The sequence below is a fragment of the Colobus angolensis genome, unplaced genomic scaffold (genome assembly GCF_000951035.1).
Source record: "Colobus angolensis palliatus isolate OR3802 unplaced genomic scaffold, Cang.pa_1.0 Scaffold49, whole genome shotgun sequence".
NCBI classification, from domain to species: domain Eukaryota; kingdom Metazoa; phylum Chordata; class Mammalia; order Primates; family Cercopithecidae; genus Colobus; species Colobus angolensis.
In genome coordinates, this window is record NW_012118376.1 from 6,986,040 (window position 1) to 7,013,108 (window position 27,069).

At 37.1% G+C, this 27,069-nt stretch overlaps 1 protein-coding gene across 2 annotated transcripts in view; it reads right to left on the reverse strand.

Moving 5' to 3' along the window:
- The window catches only part of FCHO2 (FCH domain only 2), a 139,020-nt gene that overhangs the window by 43,491 nt on the left and 68,460 nt on the right, over positions 1 to 27,069 (reverse strand). For both annotated transcript variants that reach the window (XM_011959278.1, XM_011959277.1), the window contains 5 exons: positions 18,282 to 18,326; positions 15,811 to 15,883; positions 11,797 to 11,821; positions 1,853 to 1,910; positions 758 to 933 (listed from right to left, as the gene is read on the reverse strand). In XM_011959278.1, the coding sequence (XP_011814668.1) occupies positions 758 to 933; positions 1,853 to 1,910; positions 11,797 to 11,821; positions 15,811 to 15,883; positions 18,282 to 18,326 (377 nt within the window). The remainder of the gene's footprint in view (positions 1 to 757; positions 934 to 1,852; positions 1,911 to 11,796; positions 11,822 to 15,810; positions 15,884 to 18,281; positions 18,327 to 27,069) is intronic.

Genomic DNA, 27,069 nt, shown 5'->3' on the forward strand with positions numbered 1-27,069 from the left:
ATATACACCATGGAATACTATGCAGCCATAAAAAAGGATGAGTTCGTGTCCTTTGTAGGGACATGGATGCAGCTGGAAACCATCATTCTCAGCGAACTATAGCAAGAACAGAAAACCAAATACCACATGTTCTCACTCATAGATGGAAACTGAACAATGAGATCACTTGGACACAGGAAGGGGAGCATCACACACCAGGTCCTATTGTGGGGAGAGGGTAGTGGGAAGGGATAGCATTAAGAGAGAAACCTAATGTGAATGACGAGTTAATGGGTGCAGCACACCAACATGGCACATGTATACATATGTAACAAACCTGCACATTGTGCACATGTACCCTAGAACTTAAAGTATAATAAAATTTTAAAAAATGCAAATATATAATTTAATCTTTAAATTCACTTTTATAAAATTCCCTCTTACATAAGGCTCACAAAACATAGAAGAAACACTTCAAAATTAGATGAGGCAAAAATTAATACTGCCAATTCAAAGAATTCTGCCAGAGACATATAGCACTGTTTATCAAATGCAACAAATGGCGGAAATAGTGAATTTTTGACATTTTCACTTTCTACTTTCAAAAGGAAGCAAAATTAAGCCAAACTCACAAGTCTATTTGCCTGCATAAAAATTAAAAACTAAGTATTTCTTCAGCCAACATGCTTAACAATTGCTAAGTAATGTTTGACCAGAAACAGATAGGTAAGAAAAATAAAGACTTTATATTACAGAGTACAAATGTGTTTGTACTTACAGATATTGCTGGGGAGAGTGTTATATTCCCTATAGATACTTTTAATTCATCCAAAGAAGCCATTGTGTGATGTGAGTTATTTGGATGCATAGGCTTAATTTCTATCCGATACTTCTTTGGTTCTTCATCCTCAGAATCAGAATCAGTAGATGAGTAGAAATGGTTCTCTTTGGTATGTGAGTTTCAGTTAAAGAATTGTTTTTAAATTACCTTAGGCGTATAACCAGTTTTTCACACATCTATTTTTAAAAAAGAATGAAACCTTTAAGAGTAGAACAGACTTTAGGCCGCGCGTGATGGCTCACACCTGCACTTTGGGAGGCTGAGGCAGGCGGATCACAAGGTCAGGAGTTCGAGGCCATCTTGGCTAACAAGTAGAAACCTCATCTCTACTAAAAATACAAAAAATTAGCTGGGCATGGTGGCACGCACCTGTAGTCCCAGATACTCAGGAGGCTGAGGCATGAGAATCACTTTCACCCAGGAGTAAGAGGTTTAAGTGAGCCAAGATCTCACCACTGCACTCCTGCCTGGGAGACAGAGTGAGACTTCGTCTCAAAAAAAAAACAACCACACACACACACACACAAGAGTAAAACAGACTTTAACAGAAATAAGATTACTAACTTTTATTAATATGTCAAGGCCGGGAATGGTGGCTCACACCTGTAATCCCAGCACCTTGGGAGGCCAAGGCAGGTTGTTCACTTGAGGTCAGGAGTTTGAGACCAGCCTGGCCAATATAGTGAAACTCTGTCTCTACTAAAAACACAAAAACTGGCCAGACATGGTACGCACACTTGTAATCCCAGCTACTTGGGGGGCTGAGGCAGAAGAATCGCTGAAACCTGGGAGGCAGAGGCTGCAGTGGGCCAAGATTGTGCCACTGCACTTCTGCCCAGGCAAAAGAGCAACACTGTCTCAAAAAAACAAACAAACAAACAAACAAAAAAACCAATACGTGAAATGACAAATAAGGAATCACATTTTATAATTAATAAAAAATTGGAAGAGGCTTTAATATATGATTTTCTTATAACTGCCTCCTTATATGCCAACATAATCCATAAGAATACCCAGATGATGAAAGGATATCATTCTGATTTGTTTCTGGTTTAATACTGTAGCCTTCTTCATCCACATCAGGAATGTTCTAAGGGAAAAAGAAAAAAAAATTATGACAACTCCAACGTACAAAATTATTAGAGATTATCAAAGTAGCCTCAAGTATTACTAAGGAACCAAACCACTTCTCAGATATCAACAGGTTAACGAGATGATTAACACTGAAGAAAAATTACATCCTTGGCCGGGCGCGGTGGCTCAAGCCTGTAATAATCCCAGCACTTTGGGAGGCCGAGACAGGCGGATCATGAGGTCAGGAGGTCGAGACCATCCTGGCTAACATGGTGAAACCCCGTCTCTACTAAAAACTACAAAAAACTAGCAGGGCGAGGTGGCGGCGCCTGTAGTCCCAGCTACCCGGGAGGCTGAGACAGGAGAATGGTGTGAATCCAGGAGGCGGAGCTTGCAGTGAGCTGAGATCCGGCCACAGCACTCCAGCCTGGGTGACAGAGCAACACTCCATCTCAAAAAAAAAAAAAAAAATTACATCCTTTTAGTTAATTAGCTTCAAATCACACTCCATGCTTTGGATATCTGAAAGAGGGAAAACCTGCAAAATGAAACAGGAGAGACACAACTCATAATTTCAGGGCAAGAAATCACCGAGGTGGAGACCAATTCAGATTGCTCAAAATCTACAGTTTCTGCTATAAATGAGGAAGAATACATTAGTTTAAAAACTACATGTTATTTGAAAGCTATTATCAAGTTAAATATTCTTTTTGCTATAAGCTCTATGGAAATATAAGATCTAGCACCTCTTTACACAGTTTAAAGTTTGGGTGAACTAGCGAAACTATCTAAGACAAACCATGAATGTCTGCCAACATGCCAGAGAGTGACAACTAGACACCATGTGTCTCATGAGAGAGGCAAGCCTGACAAAATAAAACAAGACCAAAAAAACCTTGAACCTGGATCTGATCAAGCCTCTAGATCCAAATGCCAATTTAAATAATATAAAGAAGTAAAACATAATACAGTATGGCAACATAATCAGCAAAATCCAGACTAAAGGAAACTATGAAACAAACCACCTAGTCTTGCCAATAAAAACACAGAAAGCGGACTGGGTGCAGTGGCTCACGCCGGTAATCCCAGCACTTTGGGAGGCCAAAGCAGGCGGATCATGAGGTCAAGAGATCACGACCATCCTGGCCAACATGCTGAAACTCCGTCTCTACTAAAAATACAAAAGTTAGCTGGGCATGGTGGCACGTGCTTGTAATCCCAGTTACTCTGGAGGCTGAGGCTGGAGAATGGCTTGAACCCAGGAGGCAGAGGTTGCAGTGAGTCAAGATCATGCCACTACACTCCAGCCTGGTGACAGAGCGAGACTCCGTCTCAAAAAAACAAAAACAAAAACAAAAAAACCAGAAAGCTAAACAGAGAGGGAGGGAGGGAAGGGGAACCTATAGATCAAGAGAGACTTAAGATATATCAACAAATTCAAACAAAGCATAATAAAACAGACATGAAAGATGATAAATATAAATACTGAATGGTTATTTGAAAATACTAAGGAGTTATAAATTATTTCTAGATGTGATGATATTGTGATTATGTTTTATAGATAAATATAATGTAAACTCAGATGAAATTATATTATTCTAGAATTTGGGCAGAAGAAATGGATGGGCAGGATTGGCTAGGGCAAGCTGTTGTTGGGGCTGACGAGAGCCCCAACATGAGAACCTATGATGGTATTTTTTATAAATAAATATATATATACACACACACACACACACTCTCACACATATTTGTTTAGAATTCTTCAAAATAAAAAAATAAAAATAATCTAGCTGGGAATATTAAAAACAGCAGAAGTAGCCTAAATATTATAACTCAGAAATTAGTTTTAATACATTTTAACAGCTTCAAGAACGGTTTTCTGGTCACATTATAAAATTCCCGTGAGAAATAACATATACAAAGACACAGAAAGATAAACATTCAGTTCAGGGGCTCAGAAAAAGTTTTTTTTCAAGTTAAAGAAAACTGGGCATGCCTAAAAGCAGAAGAGGAGCCAATAAATACTACAGATATCATAGATATGTGAGATAAAATGAGAACAAGGTACTCTAAGAGTCAAGAAAAAACAGGATAAGACAAAGAGGCCCTTCCCTGCTCCTCAAGGACTAGGAAAAATTAAAAGAAAGAAAACGGGTATTTGGGTAGGAATGCCAGCAGCTTTGTGGAAAACCAATTTTTCATTTAAATCCTCAAAGTAAAGAAATAAAAAGCTAAGACTATTTGTAACTTGGGGTGTGCTGTGGTGAAGTGAAAGGCCTGAGAGTGTAAATGAATGAAAATATAAACCATAAGCAAAAAACAAACAAAATGAGAAATAAAAGACTACCAAGAAAATTAAAACTACATTAAGATACCAAATTCAAAAGCTTGAAAATATACTCTGTTGGTGAGGTTGCAGGGGAAATGCATATTCGTACTTTGTGGGTATTAATATAAATTGGCACAACCCCTATAGAGAAAAATTCGGCAATGTGTAACAAAACTACATATACATTCACTCTTTTACCCAGGTATCCCATTTCTAGAGATTCACCGTGAAGATACAGCTCCAACTATTTCAAAATACATATGCACAAGGTTATTCATTAAAGATTATTTATAACCTGTAATTATTAGAAATTACCTAAATGTCCAAGTACAGCTGAGTCAACTATGGTACATACACAAAATGGGTAGAGACATCCCTCCATATCAGCAGGTTCGGTTTCAGTATTTGCACGTATTCAACCAACCGCAGATTGAAAATATTTTTATTTTATTTATTTAGTTAGTTTTTTGAGATGGAGACTTGCTCTGTCACCCAGGCTGGAGTGCAGTGGCCCAATCTCAACTCAATGCAACCTCCATCTCCTGGGTTCAAGTGATTCTCCTGCCTCAGCCTCCCTAATAGCTGGGATTACAGGAGCGCACCACCACACCCATATAATTTTTGTATTTTTAATAGACACAGGGTGTCGCTATATTGGCCAGGCTGGTCTTGAACTCCTGGCCTTAGGTGATCCGCCCACCTCAGCCTCCCAAAGTGTTGGGATTATAGGCGTGACCCACTGTGCCCGGCAAAAATATTTTTAAAAAATAAAAAATAAGCTGGTTGTGGTAGCTCATGTCTGTAACCCCAGTTCTTCAGGAGGCTGAGGCAGGAAGACTGCTTGAGCCCAGGAGTTCGAGACCAGCAATAGAATGGGCAATATAGTCAGACCTCATCTCTACAAAAAATTAAAACATCAGCTGAGCAGGGAGGCAAGCACCTGTAGCCCAGCTATTAGGGAGCTGAGGTGGGAGGATCGCTTAAGCCTGGGAAGTAGAGGTTGCAGTGAGCCCCGATGGTGCCACTGCACTGCAGCCTAGGCAACAGAGCAAGACTCTGTCTCAAAATAAATAAATAAATAAACAAAAATAAAAATACACAAAACATGAATCTTTAAAAAACACAGTAAAACAACTATTTACAACATCCGTTTACATTGTATTAGGTATTATAAGTAATCTAGAGATGATTTAAAGTATGACTTAAAGGATGTGTGTAGGTTATATGTAAACACTATGACAGTTTATATAAGGGACTTGAGCATTCAGTGATTCTGGCATCCTCAGGGAGTTCTAGAACCAATCCTGCAAGGACACTGAGGAACAACTATACTAGGCAGCTGTTAAAAAGAAAAAAAAAAAAAAGGAGAAAAGTTCATATGAACTAATATGGAGTGATTACCAGGAAATACTGCTAATTTTTAAAAAGCCAAGTAGTAAAGAACATATATAGTATTATAACTTTTAAGTAAGAAGAGCAAATAAGAATACAAACATGTATCTGCTTATCGTTAATTAAAAAAAAAAAACTACAGAAAGGATAATTAGAACACAATAAAGTTGGTTACCTACAAGGAAGGGCACAGGAAAGAGGAACACTTCTCTGAATATGCTTTTGTGGTTAGATAAAGGAATATTTGAAATTTTGGGGCAATATATACTTAAGTATTTAGAGACTAAGGGCCAGAATATATTTAATTTGTGCTCAAATGGATCAGAAAAAACATTATACACATATAAACACATGCACAAATATAGAAAGAACGCAAATATGACAAAAATAAAGGGCATACAAGTGTTCTTCATATGATTTCATTCTTGCAATTTTGTAAGTTAGAAATTATTTCCAAATTAAAAAAAAAAATTAATGGAAAGAAAAGGCTGCCAAGGAATTGCAGCAAAAATCCTTTTACTGGTAAGGTATTCTATTCTTCTAATCACTTTCTAAAGCTCAGCAAGAAAGGTAAGAAGAACTGTGAAGGCAGGCACAACCCAAGGTTAGGGAGAACTAAGTGCGGCATTTATGTGACTATCACTTCCAGACTAATCAAACAGTCTACGGTAGCTAGCAGTGAGTTAACAGATGGAATTAAAAACCAGAAATAAAAAATCTAATGTAGGGTGAAGAGCAGATTCTACAGATAAAAAGATGACAAAGGTCGTGTTTTTAACACTGAAGGTAGAACACTTTCTCTTTCTACTGCTTACTAATATGCAAACATCACTTTAAAATACTTTAAAAATAAGGAAACTTTGCTAATTGTGAATCTTTTAGAAATCAGAATGAAAGGTTTTTTCAAAATACTTTGTCCCCATTCCAAGTACCCTAGAAACACACCAGGTATTTAGTCTCCTGGAGGTTCTATCTCAAATTTAACAATGGACTACTTTAAATTTGTTTAGAATACACTATATAGCACAATGTAATAATTTAATAACACCAAGCTGTTTTCTATATGGCTGAGTAAGCAGCTTTTGGACCAACCTCCTGCAGATTACAACGATAAATTCTGATCAAAACACATCAACAGGCCAGGCATGGTGGTTCAGGCCTATAACCCCAGCATTTTGGGGTGTCAAAACAGGAGGATCACTTGAGGCCATGAGTTCAAGACCAGCCTGCTCAATATAGCAAGACCTTGTCTCTATTCAGAAATTTAAAAATTAGCTGGGTGTGGTGGCACATGCCTGTATTCCTAGCTACTTGGAAGGCTGAAGCAGGAAGGATCACTTGAGCCAAGGAGTTCGAGGCTGTGGTAAGCTAGGATTATGCTACTGCACTCCAGCCTGAGCCACAGATCAAGAACCTAGTGCTATTAAAAACAAAACAAAACAAAACAAAAAACACCATAAACAACTATCTGGAGGTAATGGAAAATGACCTAGAGCCCCCACTAAAATAGCTCTACAAAGTGAATCAATGAAAAACTCTATAAAGTCAAAATGTAATTCTAAAAAAAGGTTCAAATAACCTACACAAAGGCAAGAAAAAAGCAAAGTAAAACAAAAAACAGAGGCACAAACAGAAAACAAAAATAAAATGGCAATCTTAAAATCTGACAATATCATTACATATAAATGGTCCAAACATAGCAATTAAAAGGCAGAGATTGGCAGAATGGATTTTTAAAAACATAATCCAACTATCTGCTGTCTACAAGAAACTTCAAATATAACAATACAGTTAGGCTGAAAGAAAAAGGATGGAAACAATTATACCAGGCAAACATGAATAATAACAAAGGGTAAAAGAGGATATCTTAATATTAGATAAGGTAGATTTCATAAAGAAAATTATCAGGGTCAGAGAGGAACATTATGTCCAAACAAAAACCTGTAAACAATTGTTCATAGTAACTTTAATAGCCAAGAATTGAAAAACAACTAAAATGTCCTACAATGGATGAGTGGTTAAACAAACTTTAGTACATCCAAAACAAGGACTACTACTCAGCAACAAAAGATAAACTATTCATATGTACCACAACCTGGATAAATCCCCAAAGAACTGTGCTGAGTGGAAAAAAGCCAACCTCAAAAGCATACATATTGTATGATTTCACTTATAGAACAATCTTGAATTGACAAAATTATAGGAATGAAGAAAAGGTTAGTGGCTGCCAGAGGTTAAGGAAGGTGTAAGGAAAAGTGGCTGTAAAAGGGCAACCAACATGAGAGATTGTTGTGGTACTGAAAATGTCCTGTTTTGACTGAATTAGTGTCAATATTCCAGTTGTGATACTACATGACAGTTTTGTAAAATGTCAGTGTCAGGAGGAAGGGGTAACAAGTACACAGTACTGTTATGTACACCATCTTTGCAACCTTCCATGCATCTTTATTTCAAAATAAAAAGTTTTTCTTAAAAGCAGTGATTCTCAGTGTACTATCTTTTTACTGCTAGAACTATTCATAGAAACCTGATATTAATAAAAGCTTACACATTACCTGTGTTCATCTTTACCCATTCAATCCATGATTTCTATATTAGGGCCTATACAGCTGGAGTGAAGCCCTAGGTCAAAAGCAGTATGAACAAAATAGAACAGGCAACTTCACCCATCAATCTTAAAGACAGTTGTTTACTCTGGCTAAAGTGGTGGTGGCAATGTAAAAAATATGTACCAGAATGGAGCTCAAGAAACAAGAGTAAATAAAATGTTTCTTAATTTCTGTTTGGAATGGGGACATAGGCCAAAACCAAAAAAAAGAAAAAAAGAGCAATTATACTTCCTTGGCTAACTTTCAAAACATGCAATTGCTAAAAATAATTTTTTTAATTACACGGACCTTTAAAGAAAGGAATAAGAAATGAACAATAATTTCCCTACTAGGATAGCTTATGTTTTAAAATGTTTTAAAAAATAATTAGTAAGAGGAAGCCATGAATAGGCCATAAGTTATTATTTATAAGCTACAAATAAAAGAAAATAACAAGCCTGGACAACACAGTGAGACACCGCCTCTACCAAAAACGAAAAAACATAGCCAGGCATGGTGGCATATGCCTGTGTTCCCAGCTACTCAGGAGGCTGGAATGGGAGGAACGCTTGAGCCTGGGAGGTCAAGGCTGTAGTGAGCTACGATCGTGCCACTGAACTCCAGCCTGGGTGACTGTATTTGTCTGTTCTCACACTGCTATCAAGAACTATCTGAGACTGGGTAATTTATAAAGAAAAGAGGTTTAATTGGTTCACAGTTCCACAAGCTGTACAGGAAGCATGGCTAGGGAGGCCTCAGGAAACTTAAAATCATGGCAGAAGGCAAAGAGGAAGGAGGCACGTCTTACACGGCCAGAGTAGGAGGAAGAGAGTGAAGAGGGAGGTAATACACACTTTCAAACAACCGGATCTTGTGAGAACTCACTCACTGTCACGAGAACAGCAAGGTGGAGATCCATCCCCTGACCCAATTGCCTCCCACCAATCCCCTCCTCCAACACTGGGGATTACAATTTGACAACAGATTTGGGCAGGGACCCAAATCCAAGTAACATCAGCCACAGAGCAAGACCCCATCTCAAAATAAAATAAGTAAAAAGAGTCTCCTTTCTCTACTGACCATTGCAATTCTTGGCCCCAATGGTATCCACAATTAAAGTGTCTTGTAACTCATTCTTCTAAAATAAAGATAACACATATATCCACATATTTATATTCTATTTTTAAAACAGCAATCACTTAAAAGATCATACTTGTTTTTATTTAGTAAGTTCTTTCCATATCAGCAGATACAGATCAACTTAACTCTTTATAATATCTATTACCCCACCAATTTATTTAACCAGTTCCTATTTTGACGGATTCTTTGGTGTTTCCAGTTTTTTGCTAATACAAACAATGTTGAAATAAATATCTATCTCTCCCTCACTTTCTATGTATGCATGAATCTTAAGTGTGTGTGTGTGTACATACATATATACTTTATATATGTGTGTATATGTATACACACATACACACACCAATACAATGTGCGTGCGTGTGTGTGCGTGTGTAAAGTTTTGTTACTATAACTGTAACAGTAAATTCCTAGCAGGGAGATAGCATGGTCAAAAATGAACTCACACTTCTTATTTGGGGCAATACCGCCAAACTATCCACAAGATGGACAGTGTCAATTTACATTCCTACCAATAGTATGAGCGTATCAAAACCTTTGCTGGCCAGGAACAGTGGTTCACACCTGTAATCCCAGCACTTTGGGAGACTGAAGCAGGAAAATGGCTTGAAGCCAGGAGTTCAAGACCAGTCTGGGCAACACATCCCCAACTCTACCAAAAAAAAAGTTTAAGAAATTAGCTGGGCATGGTGACATGTGCCTACAGTCCCAGCCACATGGGAGGCTGAGGCAAGAATATCGCTTGAGCCCAGGAGTTCAAGGTTACAGTGAGCTGTGATCACACAACTGCACTCAAGCCTGAGCAACAGAGTGAGACTTTGTTTCTAAATTAAAAAACAAAAAATTAAATTAAAAAGAAATTTCCCAATATGATTAGACACGACACTATAGTAAATTCATTCTAATTTGCACCAGAAGAACACCACTATTTTGAGCAATATTTATTACGGTTATCACCACTTTTATTTCTTTTTATGAAAATTGAGCATTTTTATCCTATCCCCTTTTCCTACTAGGCACCCACTTACTTTTTGTATTGATTTGCATATAAACTTTATAAATGAAAGCAATTAGCCCGTCACATGTCTTGTAAAGATGCTCTGCCAGTTTGTCTCTGATGATTCAGATCCTTTTATATTTTTTCTAGTTTTATATATTTTTCATTTCTACACAGTCAAATTTATCAATTGCTTCTTATCCAGTATTAGAATTTTGTATTCTCTTTTGTATTCTGGATAAGTACTAAGTAAAGTTCAAAACTGGATAATACTATCATTGTAAAATAGTATTAATTAGTTACTGAATGAAAAATGTATTATTTAAAGGGAATATATATAAACTAAAACATGAAGTATTAAAGTTGCATTTAATTTTACAATCATTTTAATGCTACAAATAATTCAGAAATAAAATGCATAAAAATAATGCAGAAATAAAATGAGTACTAAAGTTATTGCCAAACACATCTGCTGCTTTTCATTAATTAGTTAACCAAGGGTATCAAACAAAGTAACCAAGTGGTAAGGTAAACGTTGTAACTCCAAAAATACACTGATGATTTTAACCCCATAATTCATTATGTCTATTTCTTATTTTTCATATAAATTTGTTAAATCATAATTGTATTTTAAAGCCAAAATATAAAACAAAATACTAATTTATCTTAGTTAAGTAACATAAAATACAATGTTTCACAAAATATTTTTAGTTATTTTGGTACACTATGATGCTGTAAAAGATCAAAATGTTTTTGGATCAAAGGAAACAATAGTTATGCAGGCAGGAACAATAAGCAAAGGACAGAGATTGAAAATCCTATACTTATCAACATGAACGGTATCTAATGAACAGTTTGAAAAATATGCCCATCTATACATTACTTAACAACATTTGGTATATCTACTCTTTCACTGTAACCACAGGGAGCTCCATTTGATGTCTTCTTTAATTACACATAAAGAAATACATTTAATCAAGAAATATAAGCAACGCTTCTTTAAAATAAAACAAAAAGCACAGAAAAGTACTGACCATGGTTCTTGTTGCTGTTATTTCTAAAATGACAAGCTCTCAAATGAAACTCAAATGCATGCACAATGTTGTATTTTAATAGATCTAAGAATACATTAGTAAGAACACGACATTTTAAAATAAAGTATACAGATTTGATTTCTGGCATGTTTCCCAAGAAAAAGCAGTATGATATGGCACGACTCCAATTTTAAAAGTGAAATGTCCCACTTTTCAAAGGTGGTTAGAAATACTTTCTATTTAATAGGAAAGCATCTGGCAATGTAAATCCAAAAATACATCTGTAAAATAATTTTAATAGTGAATTTACAATATGATGGTATTTTTCTTTGAAAGACTGGTAACAACTCAACTCAAATATGTTAGGTTTGTCCTAATGAAAATAACTAATTTAAATTGTTTATATCAAAGTTAAATCTACTTACCAGTGAATCTGCATCAGGGCATTCACTATTAAAACAAAATATCAGAAATATTCAATAATTAGAATTGTCTGCTAATTATGCTTGTTTAAAGTCTTTACTTTGGTACTTAAAACATAGCTTTTATTTAAACTCTACAAAAATATTTAGAGAAATGAAACCACGAAGATTAAAACAAACCAAATCATTTTAAAATTCAAAAAAGGCATTCTTATACCCGTATCACCTGACAAAATAAAAGACAAATACCTTACAAGTATTCCTTTTTTCTATCAGCTTACATTACGCTTTAAGAGCTTATAAGTATTCTAAAACCTATTTTCAAAAGTAATTCTTTTCCATGAATATACTCACACATCATTGACTTAAAAAAAAAAGTCAATATTAAGTGGCAAGTAGTCTGAAAACCTAAAACTACTGGAAAAAATACAATTTTTAAACACTTCAGTTTCATTTGAAGTACTTTCCATAACTTAGTATACACAAAAGTCAAAACTATTTTTTTCCAAATATACTGAGTAGACTTCCAGTTGGATGACTTTCTTATGTAATGTAATATGTAGTTGAGAACTGAAATTCTATCATTTAACTGATAAACAAGCATTGAATTTGCAAATACACTAGTGAAAAGTATTATTTAAAATGTAAAACTAAAACATAAAGAAGACCTAAATACGTACAACTAAGGACAGTGAGGTCATAAAAAATGAGGTTGGATAGAAGAATTTCCATGTATGCACTCTAACATAAATTCACAAACAAAACTTAAAAGCGCAGATTTAAAAGGCTTTTGGACCTTTAACTAATGACAGTTAATGCACACAATGCAGGCTGAGCATCCCTAATCCAAAAATCTGAAATCCAAAGTGCTCCAAAATCTGAGACTTTTTGAGCACTAACAAGATGCTCAAACAAAATGTTCATTGGAACATTCTGGCTTTGGGAATTTTGGTTTAGGAATGCTCAACTGGATGTATTCTGCAAATACTTCAAAATCCAAAAAAATCTGAAATTCGAAACACTTCTGGTCTCAAGCATTTCAAAGGATACGCAATGTGTGTCAAAATCTTATACAAACAGATAAACGCCATTTATCCAAATACTAAGCAAACACCAGAAGAATCTACAAAATTGAAGAATTTTCTTAAAGGAATATAGGATAAAACAGCCTGAAAAAATTAAAAAGGAGGAAGATGACAACATTGCTCTTAATCCAAAATGAAGCACCAAAGAGACAGGGTAAATGCAAACCCCAGGTGACTTACTTTCTGACTTACTTTCTTCTTCTTCTTTTTTTTTTTTTTTTTTTTTTTTTTTTTTCTGACACAGAGTTTCACTGTCACCCAGGCTAGATGGAGTTTAGTGGCACCATGTCAGCTCACTGCAACCTCCGCCTCCCAGGTTCAAGCAATTCTCCAGCCTCAGCCTCCCAAGTAGCTGGGATTACAGGTGTGTACCACCACACTTGGCTAATTTTTGTATTTTTAGTAGAGATGGGGTTTCACAATGTTGGCCAGGCTGGTCTTGAACTCCTGACCTCAAGTAATCCGCCCTCCTCGGCCTCCCAAAATGTTGGTACAGGCATGAGCCACTGTGCCTGGCCCCCCAGGTGACTTTCTATCCACTTAAAAGTCATTTTAAATTGCACATTTTGAAATACAGCTTCCTTACTGGTAGATGAGAAACATTATACTTTAAACTTATGCATACTCTGAAGAAATGTTCCAGAAAAGGCATAATAATAATAATCCAATCCTAGAGAATCAAATTAATAAAGATGTTAGAACACTTCTACTTTCTTCTTTTTTTAAAAAAAGATGCAGTTTGAACATAAAAGGAAGTGTTAAAAGTTCCAAAGAGTTTATTCTCTGGCTTTAAGCCAAAACACTCCAGTCACTGAGGTAAAGTACTTATCTGTTTGCCTTCACAGTGGGCTATATGAGATCCGCAGAAGAAGCTCCAGGAAGAGGAAGCTCTGAAAAGGGTCTGTCTCCCATAATTACTAGCATCTCAAAAGCCTTCTGGCTATGAAGAGGCATTTCAAGAGCCTCTGGAGTTTCAGGCAAAGTGAATTCTAACATTTTTCCTGCCAAGAAGTTTGAAAGAAGGTGATGATGGTGCAGTGGTTTAAGCACTGGCTTTCTGCTGTGGTATTGCCATTGGTTAAAAAACAAAACCAAAAAACCACCCTAAGTGGCTTAATATCATATTGGGAAATTACTGATAAGGAAAAGTGTTTTAAAAACCTGGTTAAAAAATACTATAAGCTCCGTACATGAACAGTAATGAAACCCACACATTATAAAAATAATTTAAGGCCATGATTCTTTACAATATAGCCACTAACAGATGAACTAGATATATTTTAAAAACTTATTAATCAATTGATCAGATTTCAATATGTATTGCTAATATTATAAAAATAGATTAGGTTTCACCCCCTTAAAAAATATCCCCTTCATAAATGCTCAAGAAAGACATCTGAAGAAGATTTGATAACTATAGATATAAATCACTTTGCAACTGGTCTTGATTGGTTAACCAAATACTACTTGGGAGAGGGGAAGAGACAGCCATTTAAAATGAAAGAAATTCTAAGAAACTCAAATAGAAATATAACTAGGTAGAAAGCAAGAATACTTAAAGCACAAACTATTCTCTTATGTTAAAAATATGAGTGCCCATCAAATATTAAATCTCATGAGAATTCCGTTGATTATGCTAGGGAAGTGCAGTCTTTAAATTAATTTTCAGTCAGTGTTGGTGGGTCAACAAATCACTCACAACTTTTGATCAGTGTCTCTTCTATCTAAACGGACTGAGTAATCATGGAAAGAAAGATTTCTTTAATTCTAGTTTGTATCTGAATAATCATAGCTCAATGATTCTTAACCCCAGGTATACATTAGGAATTAAAGGGGCTGCTTAAAAAAGAGCAAAAATTATATTGAGGTTTCATGCCGAGAGAATCTGATTTAACTGGTCTGAGGTAGGACCTAGCTTAGGTATATTTACTTTAATTTCCCAAGTAGTTCTAATGTATAGCCAAAGTAGAAAACAAACAAACACACACACACAAACTTTGGTTAGCTAATCTAACTCAATTTCTTACATATTTCTTACATATTCTTTGTACATTAATTTTTTTATTTTTAAAAGAAGGTAAATCAAGCCAGGCATGGTGGCTCAGGCCTGTAATCCCAGCACTTTGGGAGGCTGAGGTGGGTGCTTCACCTGAGGTCAGGAGTTCGTGACTAGCCTGGCCAATATGGTAAAACCCTGTCTCTACTAGAAATACAAAAAATTAGCTAGATGTGGTAGGCACCGTAATCTCAGCTACTTGGGAGGCTGAGGCAGGAGGAGAATCGCTTGAACCTGGGAGGCAGAGGTTGCAGTGAGCCGAGACTGCGCCACTGCATTCCAGCCTGGGCAACAAGAGTGAAACTCCATCTCAAAAAAAAAAAAAAAGAAGGTAAATCAGACTTATAAGTGGACCAAATATTCCATCTAAAAGTGATGACCTAGTATAAATGGTAAAATATTAGGGCTTTTCTCTCCCCTATTTAACATTTTCCATCAATGTATATGTATCACTATATGCCTACACACTTAAGAGTTGTCTAGAAGGATTTTCATCAAATAGTTGACCAGAGATTTTCTCTTAGGCATTAAGACTTTGATGAATTTTTTGTTTTCTTTGCACTTTTAATTTTTTTAAATATGCATTTATCATTTTATAAAAATGAGGATATTTCAAAAATTTCCATTTCTGGACATTAAAGCTTTTGTCTATAATATCTTAAATTTTTTAAATAATTAATAAGTTAATACTTTGATCTAAAACCAGAGGAACTGGCAGATGCATTTATTAATATTTAGAAAAGCTTGTTTTTCACACCTTACACATACACTTTTGAGTTATTTCCACAATACTTTTTTCTTTCCAAATGCAAAACAGTCTTATTCTTAATCACTTATAAAAATAAAAAGGATTTTGACAATATTTAAAATACTTACACAGATTCTGCATCTTTTTCCTTTTTGATAATTCCTGGCAAAGCAAAGGTCTTTCTTTTCCTTGGTTTTATACCTTTAAAATAAATATATATTGTTACAGAAACATAACTGTTCCTGATAAACATATTAAACTTAGGAATACATCTTGCATCTTCACACATAACTTGCTCATAACTGCTGATGCTAAATGTGGATGACAGAAATAAAATTATCAACCACTCAACCCTACTGGTTAGACTTTTCTTATGTTAATAAAACACAATCTATTATTCATCAAAAGATCCTAGAATGTTTACTTGATAGATAAAATTTTCTTTTCCTAAGCCTCCCTTAAGTCATCTTACACATAAGCATACGGAGATATCTTAAAACTTCGAAGAAAGTGCATTATTCATTATACTAAATTTTGTTATAAACGTCAAATCATGTTATAAAAGTCAAATCATGTTTGCTTTTTAGAGGGTCACAAAATACAAATGTATTGTTTTAGATAAAAGGATGACACAGCAGACCCATTAGAACTATAATATGGGGCCAGGTACAGTGATGCATGCCTATATTCCCAGCACTTTGGAAGGCCAAGGCGGACAGGAGTTCGAGACCAGCCTAGGCAACATGGTGAAACCCTGTCTCTACAAAAAAATACAAAAAATTAGCTGGGTGTGGTGGTGTGTGCCTGTGGTCCTAGCTACTCAGGAGGCTAGGGTGAGAGGACTGCTTGAGTCCAGGAGATGGAGGCTGCAGTGAGCTGTGATCAGACCATTGCACTCCACCCTGAGTGACAGAGTGAGACCCTACCTCAAAAATTAAAAAAACAAAACAAAACAAAACAAAAAAAAAACAGAAACAGAAAAAAACAAAAACGAAAAAAGAAGTATAACATGAAAAGTTTACAATATGGCACTTTTGTGTCCATATGTTGTCCCTAATACAAACAATGCTGTAAATGGATTCTACCATAACCGAGGAGTAAAAATTATCTTTGATTTTCCTAATAAGGCAATTCTTCATCATCTTGACAAATTATTTTTAAAGGCCAGTCACACTATTAACTGTTGACAGAATTCAGCACTTAAGGCCTGGCGTGGTGGGTCATGCCTACAATCCCGGCACTTTGGGAAGCCGAGGTGGGTGGATCACCTGAGGTCAGGAGTTTGACACTAGCCTGGCCAACATGGTGAAACCCCGTTTCCACTAAAAACACACAAAAAATTAGCCGGGCGCAGTGGTGCACAGCTGTAATCCCAGCTACTTGGGAGGCTGAGGCAGAAGAATCATCCGAACCAGAAGGCAGAGGTTGCAGTCAGCCAAGATCACGCCACTGCACTCCAGCCTAGGTGACAGAGCGAGACCCTGCCTCAAAAAAAAGAATTCAGCACTTAAAACTTAGGTGTTTACTCTTTGAGAATTGAGCAATAGAGGCGGGGTGTGGTGGCTCATGCCTGTAATCCTAGCACTTTGGATGGATCACTTGAGCTCTGGAGTTCAAGACCAGTCTAGCCAACATGGTGAAACCCTTTCTCTAAAAAAAAATACAGAAGTTAGCTGGGCATGGTGGCACACACCTGTAGTCCCAGCTAATTTTGGGAGTGAGGTGGTAGGATCGCTTGGACCTGGGAAGTCAAGGCTGCAGTGGGCAGAGATCACGCCACTGTACTCCAGCCTGGGAAACAAAACGAGACCCTGTCTACCAAAAAATAAAAAAAGAAGAGAGCAGTAGAGACCTTAGGTTTAAGCTAGCCCCTCATCTTACAGATGAGGAAATTCAAGAAGGGTTTTTGTTGCTGTTTTTGAGACAGGGTCTCACTCTGTTGCCCAGGCTGGGGTGCAGTGGTACAATCACGGCTCACCACAGGCTTCTCCTCCCAGGCTCCAGCAATCCTTCTACCTCAGCCTTCCCAGTAGCTGGGACTACAGGTGCACACCAGCACACCTACTAAGTTTAAGTTTTTTTATAGAGATGGGTCTCAGCATGATTCCTAGCTGGTCTCAAACTCCTGGACTCACATAATCCTCCTGCCTCAGCCTCCCAAAGTGCTGAGATTACAAGCAGGAGCCACTGTGCCCAGCCAAATGATGGTAATATTAACATTAATGAAATGTTACCCACTGTACAATTAACACTACACATTACAGTGATGAATTTCATATTCATGACATTAGAAGGCTTAAACATGGATGTCAGTGAAGAACACTATTTCAATGTATATTTAAAAACAAATGCATGTTATACTTAATCTTTAAAAATATATAATCTAACACACTAATATTCTTTTGGGAAAATCTGTTATTTATTAAGCAACAAGTAGCACCTGCAGGCCTTCAAACTAATTTCAGATTTTTACAGCATTCCATTACATAGATACGCTGACACCTAGGGACAGCAGTCCCTCCTTATTTGTTCAATGAACAGAAGATAAGATGCTAGCTAGCTGCCATGTGCATTAATGTATTATAACTAATCAACTTACCTTCAACTGCACTAGCAGTGTCACATTCTTCAAATTCAATGAGGCCTGGAAAAAAAATTGACAAACTTCTAGTAGAAAAAAACTATCAGGTAAATTTTAATACTTTTTTTTTTTTACATTTTAAATTTTTTATTCTACTTTTAATTGACAACACATCTTTTTAATTGTTCTGAAGTGGTTCTAGTTGTTACCTAATAGTTAATTCAAATATCAGTAATAAATTTTAAAAATCAATTCTAACAGTGAAAAACAACTGAGACTAGCCCATTATGATCACAATAATTTACTGAAAACCCACTATACATGATGCCACAGAACTAGAGACACAAGAATATGCAGTTTCTGCTTTCAAAGAGCTGGCAGTACTATTAATGAGAGAAAAGAAGCGTGGTAAAGGTGGCTGCTGAATCCTCGGTGGTGTTCATGGGAAGAACAGGGCTACCAAGATAGTAAATACTACTAGAACATAAGCTTGGGACCTCATCTGTCCTGTTCGTCACTGTATCTTCAATACTTAAAAAATGCCAGGTAAATAATACGTTGGGTAAATAAGTAAATATTTATTGAATGAATAAATGAACTAATTACAGACTAATTAAGTGGTGACCTTGGGATTATAATCCAGATCTCTCTAAGTGTGTAGCAGGTCAAGGAATATGAACTGCAGCTCACAGGAAATAGGAAGAGTTTTCTTTTTTTTGAGAAGGAGTCTCACTCTGTCGCCCTGGCTAGAGTACAGTGGCACGACCTCGGCTCACTGCAAGCTGCGCCTCCCAGGTTCACGCCATTCTCCTGCCTCAGCCTCCTGAGTAGCTGGGACTACAGTCACCCACCACCACGCCCGGCTGATTTTTTGTATTTTTAGTAGGGACGGGGTTTCACCGTGTTAGCCAGGATGGTCTCGATATCCTGACCTCACGATCTGCCCGCCTCGGCCTCCCAAAGTGCTGGGATTACAGGCGTGAGTCACCGCACCCAGCCAGGAAGAGTTTGCATGTAAGATCATACACATCCACCCACAAAGTGATCTTCAAGGAACATTAATTTAGCACTGCTATGAGAGATAGACTGTAGAAGAGGAGGATGATAAAGTGGAAATCATTAGAAAACAATTAAAATAGCCCTGAAATGATTGACTGCTCAGACTAGCTTTAAAAGCCATAAAATATGGCATACTTCATATATGTGAAATATCAAATTATTTGGGAGTAGAGAAAGTAGCAAAACATGAATTACTCTCCTAATGAAATATCCCAAAAGCTAAATATGAGACTAAAAAATTATCTCCCACTAAGCTGTCATTTAGTCCTTTTTATACATAAATTCATGAAAGTCTAGCTTTTTTTGTGAAATAATTTTTAATTTATTAATGGTAATTTGTATAACTTGCTATATGAAGAAATTTTAAAATAGAGCTTGAAATAGAGAGTAGATGATAGAGAATTTTGTTACTGGTTCTTCTGAGATGCAAAGCTTACCTATGTACAAATTCATGATCAGCATTATTACTGATCATTCCATTATAAAAGAAAGCCACTGATTAACAAGATCTCTCTATGAGTAGGGGGATCTAAAAATACTGGCTTAATGTCCCTCTCCCTCTCCCTCTCCCTAAATCTAAGATTTATTTCCGTGTGGTTCTAGTTTCCATTCAAATAAAATAGATTAACATTTACTAATAAGCAGAATAAAACCATCATAAAAGTGAGTTGATAAACAAGGTCCTAATCAATTATTAGTATGTTTCTTACTAGTACATTCTCCTAAATATAAACTAAGACTAAAAAAAATGTTTATCACTTCTATCCAAAAAAGCCTTAAAGAGTCAGAAAATGACCCAATTAAAAATTTAAGGACTTTATTCAAACCCATTCTGCAAATCTGGAAGCTGAGAAATCATTTAATAAAAAGGTACCGAGCTTGTTCTTAGAATCCCTTAGAGGCCTATCATAACAATTTACAATGAGATGAGGGCAGGCTGAAAAATCAATAAGGGTAAAGAAATTAAGATGTGCAAATTAGCAACTTTTCATTTAGTATAAAAATTATGAATAACAAATCTCTACCTAAATTACCAACAGCTTATTATATATTATTGGCTTTTCCAAGTACTAATAAAGCTGGAGAAAATAGAATCATCTGTTGAGACGAGAAAGGGTTTACCAAAAAAAGGTAACCAGGCATGTGGTTAGTCAAAAATTCTCCTGCAGCTACACATCCACATAATTTCTACCCATTAACTATTTACAGAATCTCTAGTGCTTAAGCTACACACTTACTCTAGAGAGTAGAAAAAAGTAACTACAATAAAAACAAAACACCAATGCCAAATTGCCTGTTTACAAATACTAAATATATATTATCTAGAAGGACTTTTACATCATCATCTTAGCAAATATGGTACATACAGAAAAAAAGATTTGTAAAATCTTTGGATAACTTCATATATGTGAAAATAGTAAAGACATCCCTCAACTAATCAGTCCCTTTAAACAAAATTCTCCTTTTTGTTCTCACAAAACTCTTTTCCTATAGTAAACATACCTTGATTTCTCTTATCTTTTCTAAACAGCCTCTTAAAATCCATTTGAAATAGAAAAATGCCCCCCCAAAAAAGGAAAAAACATTTTGAAATATAAGATGCCAAATCACTTCAAATCAAAAAATATATATTAAAAATTTCAAATTGAGTACTATCCACATAAACTTTTCTATTAAAGATAGAAACAATGATTTCTGTCATAATAAAACTAAATACAACCTTTAACAAAAAAACCATTACATCATGCATGAACAAGATTTTCTTTTACAAATGGCATATGCTCCACATGCTGCTTCACATGGCAAGGCTTTGCGTGCCTGGCTCAGTGCCAGTTGACAACTCAGCTGGATATCAATGCACATTCTAACCCCCCTTGTAGCATGTCACTTCTGAACTGTTTCACAAGTGGAAAGTTTATTCAGCATCTCCTTCAAATGCAGTCCATGGCCCATCATTCTGCTATTTAATCATAAGACAAGTTATTTTTTTTGACAGTACTAAAGCCAGAGTGAGAGTCTTAATGAATAGTTGGCTACAACCGGAATTTCAACTGTTTTAGACTCAATTAATTCTTTTGTCAAAATAAATAACTGCTCTTAGCACTTAGATTTTATGTTGGGTCACAAGGGCAATTTAGTTTGTATAAAAGCAAATAAACCCATTTTGGCTCTGTCTTCTGATGCTCTTTTACACATTATTTTAAAACGCCACTATGAGTTCAATTAAACTCACAAAACAGAAGAACAACTCTAAGAGGTCAATGATTCAAAGCAAAACAATTCTTAAATACGATGCTTTAATCATCAGGTAGGAATAAATAAATGCTATAAAAAAAAGCCATCAACCTAAAGAATCCATTCAAACCTAATTTGTATTAAAACTTTGAAAAGATGTTACAAGAAAAAAACAACTTACTTAACAGTAATCTTTGATCACCACAAATGTTCTGTGGACTGAGGAAGAGTATTAAATATGTGAAATATTTAATTAATAATCCCTGTTGTTTCGGAATCAATCCTAAATCTCAGGCCATGAACAGGACAAGTTTTTAATATTATCTAGTTAAAAACTGCCCTCAAAACTCAAATAGTAAGTCTGGGCTATTCAAATCAAGCATATTTCTACTTCTAATCAGAACTAAACACAAACAAACACTCTCAGACATACACTAAAAGTTTAATAAAAGGAATGACAATAATGAAGGGATGTGTGGATGTGTGCGCATGAGCAAGGAGAGAGGTGTGACTCGCAACAATGGAAATCAATGAAATCATTTTCAAGCTTGCTCCTGGGCCTGTGGAATGCAACACAGTCATATTCCCAGATGCCTGGGATGATGGGCCAGGCAAGCTAACACAAAAAAGAGAATCACACTCCAGCTTGTGGTGATATGCACAGGATATAGAGGGTCAAATTCTAATTTTGATACTCTTTGAACTAGATACTCTTTTTGAACCTAGGTTGAATCATCTATAAAAGGTAAATAACAAACATAGCATCTGCTTTCTGTCTCTCCACAGCCTTATACAATTTTTCCCTTTTGCTAAACCATTTGAAAGTTGCAGACATCAATGACACTTCACTTCAGGAGTATGTGTTTTAACAAAGGACTTGCTGAATCAATTTCCTCAATTCAGTGGTTCCAAACCTCATGAGAGACTCCTGGTGCAATGCTTCTAAACTATATTATGTATGAGAATCACCTGGAGAACTTGTTAAACCACAGACTACTGGGCTTCACTCCCACAGTGTTCTATTCAGAAGGTCTAGGGTGGAGCTCAAATATTTGCATTTTTAACAAATTCCCAGGTGATGCCGCTGGCCCTGGAATCACATTTCGAGAAATACAGTCCTAGCAGACTCTGTGGCCACTGCCAGATATTTAATTAGTCTAGACAGTGCTTCTTCAATTATACTGTGCATACAAAGCTCAAAGCATCTTGGGGTCTTATCAAAATACAGAATCTGATTCAGCAGGACTGGGATAGGATTTGAGATTCCCCATTTATAACAAGCATTCATGTAGTGTAATGCTATAGGTTTTCAACAATGGCTGCAAGTTACAATCAGCTGAGGAGTTTTAAACTATAGTGGTACCCACCCTGGACCAATGAAATCAATTTATTGGCTGGGCATGGTGGCTCACACCTGTAATCCGAGCACTGTGAAAGGCCGAGGCAGGTGAATCACCTGAGGTCAAGAGTCCAACGCCAGCCTGGCCAACATGGTGAAACCTCGTCTCTACTAAAAATACAAAAATTAGCTGGGAGTGGTGGTGGGCCCCTGTAATCCCAGCTACTTGGGAGTCTGAGGCAGGAGAATCACTTGAACCCAGGAGGCGGAGGTTACAGTGAGCCAAGATCATGTCACTGCACTCCAGCTTGGGTGACAGAGCAAGACCGTCTCAAAAAAAGAAAAAGAAAGAAAAATCAATTTCTGTACATAAAAAAAGAAAAATGTGGGGTGCGGTGGCTCAAGCCTGTAATCCCAGCACTTTGGGAGGCCGAGACGGGCGGATCACGAGGTCAGGAGATCGAGACCATCCTGGCTAACACGGTGAAACCGCGTCTCTACTAAAAATACAAAAACTAGCCGGGCGAGGCGGTGGGCGCCTGTAGTCCCAGCTACTCGGGAGGCTGAGGCAGGAGAATGGCATAAACCCGGGAGGCGGAGCTTGCAGTGAGCTGAGATCCGGCCACTGCACTCCAGTCCGGGCAACAGAGTGAGACTCCGCCTCAAAAAAAAAAAAAAAAAAAAAAAAAAAAAATGCAAAGAAAAAAATCTCCAGAAATAATTCTTGTATGTACCTGATATGGTTTGGATGTCTGTACCCTCCATATAACACGTGGAAATGTGATTCCCACGTGGGAGGTGGGGCCTAATGGGAGATGACTGGATCATACAGGAGGATCTTTCATGAACGGCTTAGCATCATCCCCTTGGTAATAAGTGAGTTCTCGCTCAGTTATTTCACACAAGATCTGGTCGTTTAAGAGCGTCTGGGACCTCCCCACCCTCTCTCTCATGTTCCCAATATTGCCATGTGACATGCTGGCTCTCTGTTGCCTTCCACTATGATTCTAAGTTTCCTAAGGTCTCACCAGAAGCAGATGCCAGCACCATGCTTCCTATAAAGCCTGCAGAACCATGCGCCAAGTTAAATATCTTTTCTTTAAAAATGACCTAGCCGCAGGTATTTCTTTATAGCGACACTAGAATGGACGAATACAGTACCCAAGGCTTGAAAACTATGGGGAAAATTTAGAAACTATAGTCTTAAATCAAAGAAACAGGTTTTTAACCACAGATTTCAGTCACTGTGAAACATTCCAAAATTACCTAGTTCTCTAAACACAGAATCTTAGTACTGAAATATAATCTCCTCTTACATCCAAATTTTGACACTGTCCCCACGCTCACAAGGTTGAGTCATGTTTTCATCTTCAATGATCCTGATAAAACCCTTGTTTCTACTTTTAATTACAGCACTTACGTCTATAAGCCTTCCCCATGTTAGTTGGAACTATATCCTTTCAGTTACTCATGCCAAAACCCTTAAAATGATTCTTTCCAATTCCTCGTTAAACAGATTTGCTGAAGTATAATTAACGCATGATAAACTACATCCATTTAAATTGTACAGTTTAATGAATTTTGACATGTGTAACATTTGTGAGTCTACTACCACAAATAAGGTAACATATATAGTTATCACCTCATGCTCCTTTGTAACCCACTCCACCCTTCCCAAGGCTATCACTGATCTGCTTTCTGTCACTATAAATTAGTGTACATTTTCTAGAAAGTTATATAAACAGAATCATATAATATGGGCTGGGTACGGTGGCTCACGCCTGTAATCCCAGCACTTTGGGAGGCCGAGGCGGGTGGATCACGAGGTCAGGAGTTCAAGACCAACCTGGCCAACATGGTGAAACCCCGTCTCCACTAAAAATACAAAAATTAGCTAGGCATAGTGGTGCACACCTGTAGTCCCAGCTGCTTGGGAGGCTGAAGCAGGAGAATCACTTGAACCTGGGAGGTGGAGGTTGCAGTGAACCAAGATCGCACCACTGCACTCCAGCCTGGGTAACAGAGCGAGACTACATCTCAAAAAAAAAAAAAAGGAATCATATAATATGTATTCTTATTTTGGTCTGCTTTCCTTCACTCAGTAGTTTATTAATTTTTGTTGCAGAGTAGTACTTCACTGCATGGACATACTACAATTTGTTTATCTGTTCATCTGTTAATGGACATTTGGGTTGTTTGCAGTTTGGAGCTACTGCAAATAAAACTGCCATGAACATTCATGGATGAATCTCAAAGTAATTTTGCTGAGTGAAAGAAGCCACAGACTGGGAGAAAACAGTCACTATACACACACACACACACACACACACACACACACACAAATGGAAACCTGCTGAACTTTTATGAATTACAAATACATAAAGCAAAATTACCAAAATGACCGTAAAATAGAAAATATTGAAAACATGGATTTTACTCTCTTTTAGCAACTGAATTACCTGAGAGTAGTTAGGGTTACAAAGGCAATGTCACTGGAATATAAAAAGACATCCAGAATTAGAAAACACCTGTTTATTCATGATCCTTTCAGACCACAGGTGCCTTAATATTCAAAGCATCCTCTTACAGTGACTCAAATTCCAGAGGAACCAAGCATTACTACGCTAAAATAAAAACAATGACAGGCCAAGTGCAGTGGTTCACGCCTGTAATCCCAGCACTTTGGGAGGCTGAGGCACCACTTTGGGTGGACTGCTTCAGCCCAAGAGTTCGAGACCAGCCTAGCCAACATGGTGAAACCATGTCGCTACTAAAAATACAAAAATTAGCCAGGCATGGTGATGCACGCCTGTAAGCCCAGCTGCTCGAGAGGCTGAGGCATGAGAACTGCTTGAACTCGGGAGGTAGAGGTTGCAGTGAGACTGAGATCATGCCACTGCACTCCAGACTGGGCAATAGAATGAGACTCTGTCTCAAAAAAAAAGCAAAACAAACAAAAAGGCAATGACAAAAAGTATAGTACATATAATAAGTAATATAACATGATCGTAATGAGGAAGAAAAAAATTTGTAATGCTCTCAGTTTGACTTACATAAAAGAACTGAAAACATAAACTGACAGGTTATATCTTTCAATAGATAACTGACTAAAAATAAAATCGGTGTCATTTTGCAGCATTAGAGAAATACGTTAACTTATGTATACAATTTTTTTTTTTTTTTGAGACAGAATCTTACTCTTGTCGTCCAGGCTGGAGTGCAATGATGCAATCTCAGCTCACTACAACCTCCGCCTCCCAGGTACAAGCAATTCTCCTGCCTCAGCCTTCCGAGTAGCTGGGATTATAGGCACCCACCATCACACCCAGCTAATTTTTGTATTTTTAGTAGAGACAGGGTTTCACCACATTGGCCAGGCTGGTCTCAAACTCCTGACCTCAAGTGATCCACCAGCCTTGGCCTCCCAAAGTCCTGGGATTACAGGTGCGAGCCACTGCACTTGGCCTCTTTTCTTCTTAAATTACCCTGGATTATTGCAATAGTCATGCAGTGGTCTCTCTACCTCGATCCTTGCCTTTTTCTGCAGGCATTCTCAATACAGTAGTTAGAGTTCAGCCACCTCGGCCTCCAAAAGTGCTGGGATTACAGGCGTGAGCCACCGCGTCCAGCTATGTATACAAATTTTAAAAAGAATTGGATATTTTGTTTTCTTTTAAAAACCTCTATCCCACAGAACTAAAGCTAGTTGAGGGTGGAACTCATCCACCAGAGGGGGTCCTTACAAAAGAGGAGAAATAAAATGTTAACAGAAATCTATAGTATAAAACAATTGAAGGTTAGAATATACTTTACAAAACAAAATCCTTTAAGTCCATAAATTCCATACAATCACATGCAAAATTTTGTGTATGTTATTTTTCTAGTAAGCACAATTTTTGTTATTGCAGTGAGTCCCTAGACTCATTTGTTCAGGTGCCCATAAACTGATCAAAAACGTATGAAAGAGGTCAGGCACAGTGGCTTACGCCTATCATCACAGCACTCTGGGAGGCCAAGGTGGGCAGATTACCTGAGGTCAGGAGTTTGAGATTAGCCTGGCCAACATGGTGAAATCCCGTCTCTACTAAAAATACAGGCCGGGCGCGGTGGCTCAAGCCTGTAATCCCAGCACTTTGGGAGGCCGAGACGGGCGGATCACGAGGTCAGGAGATC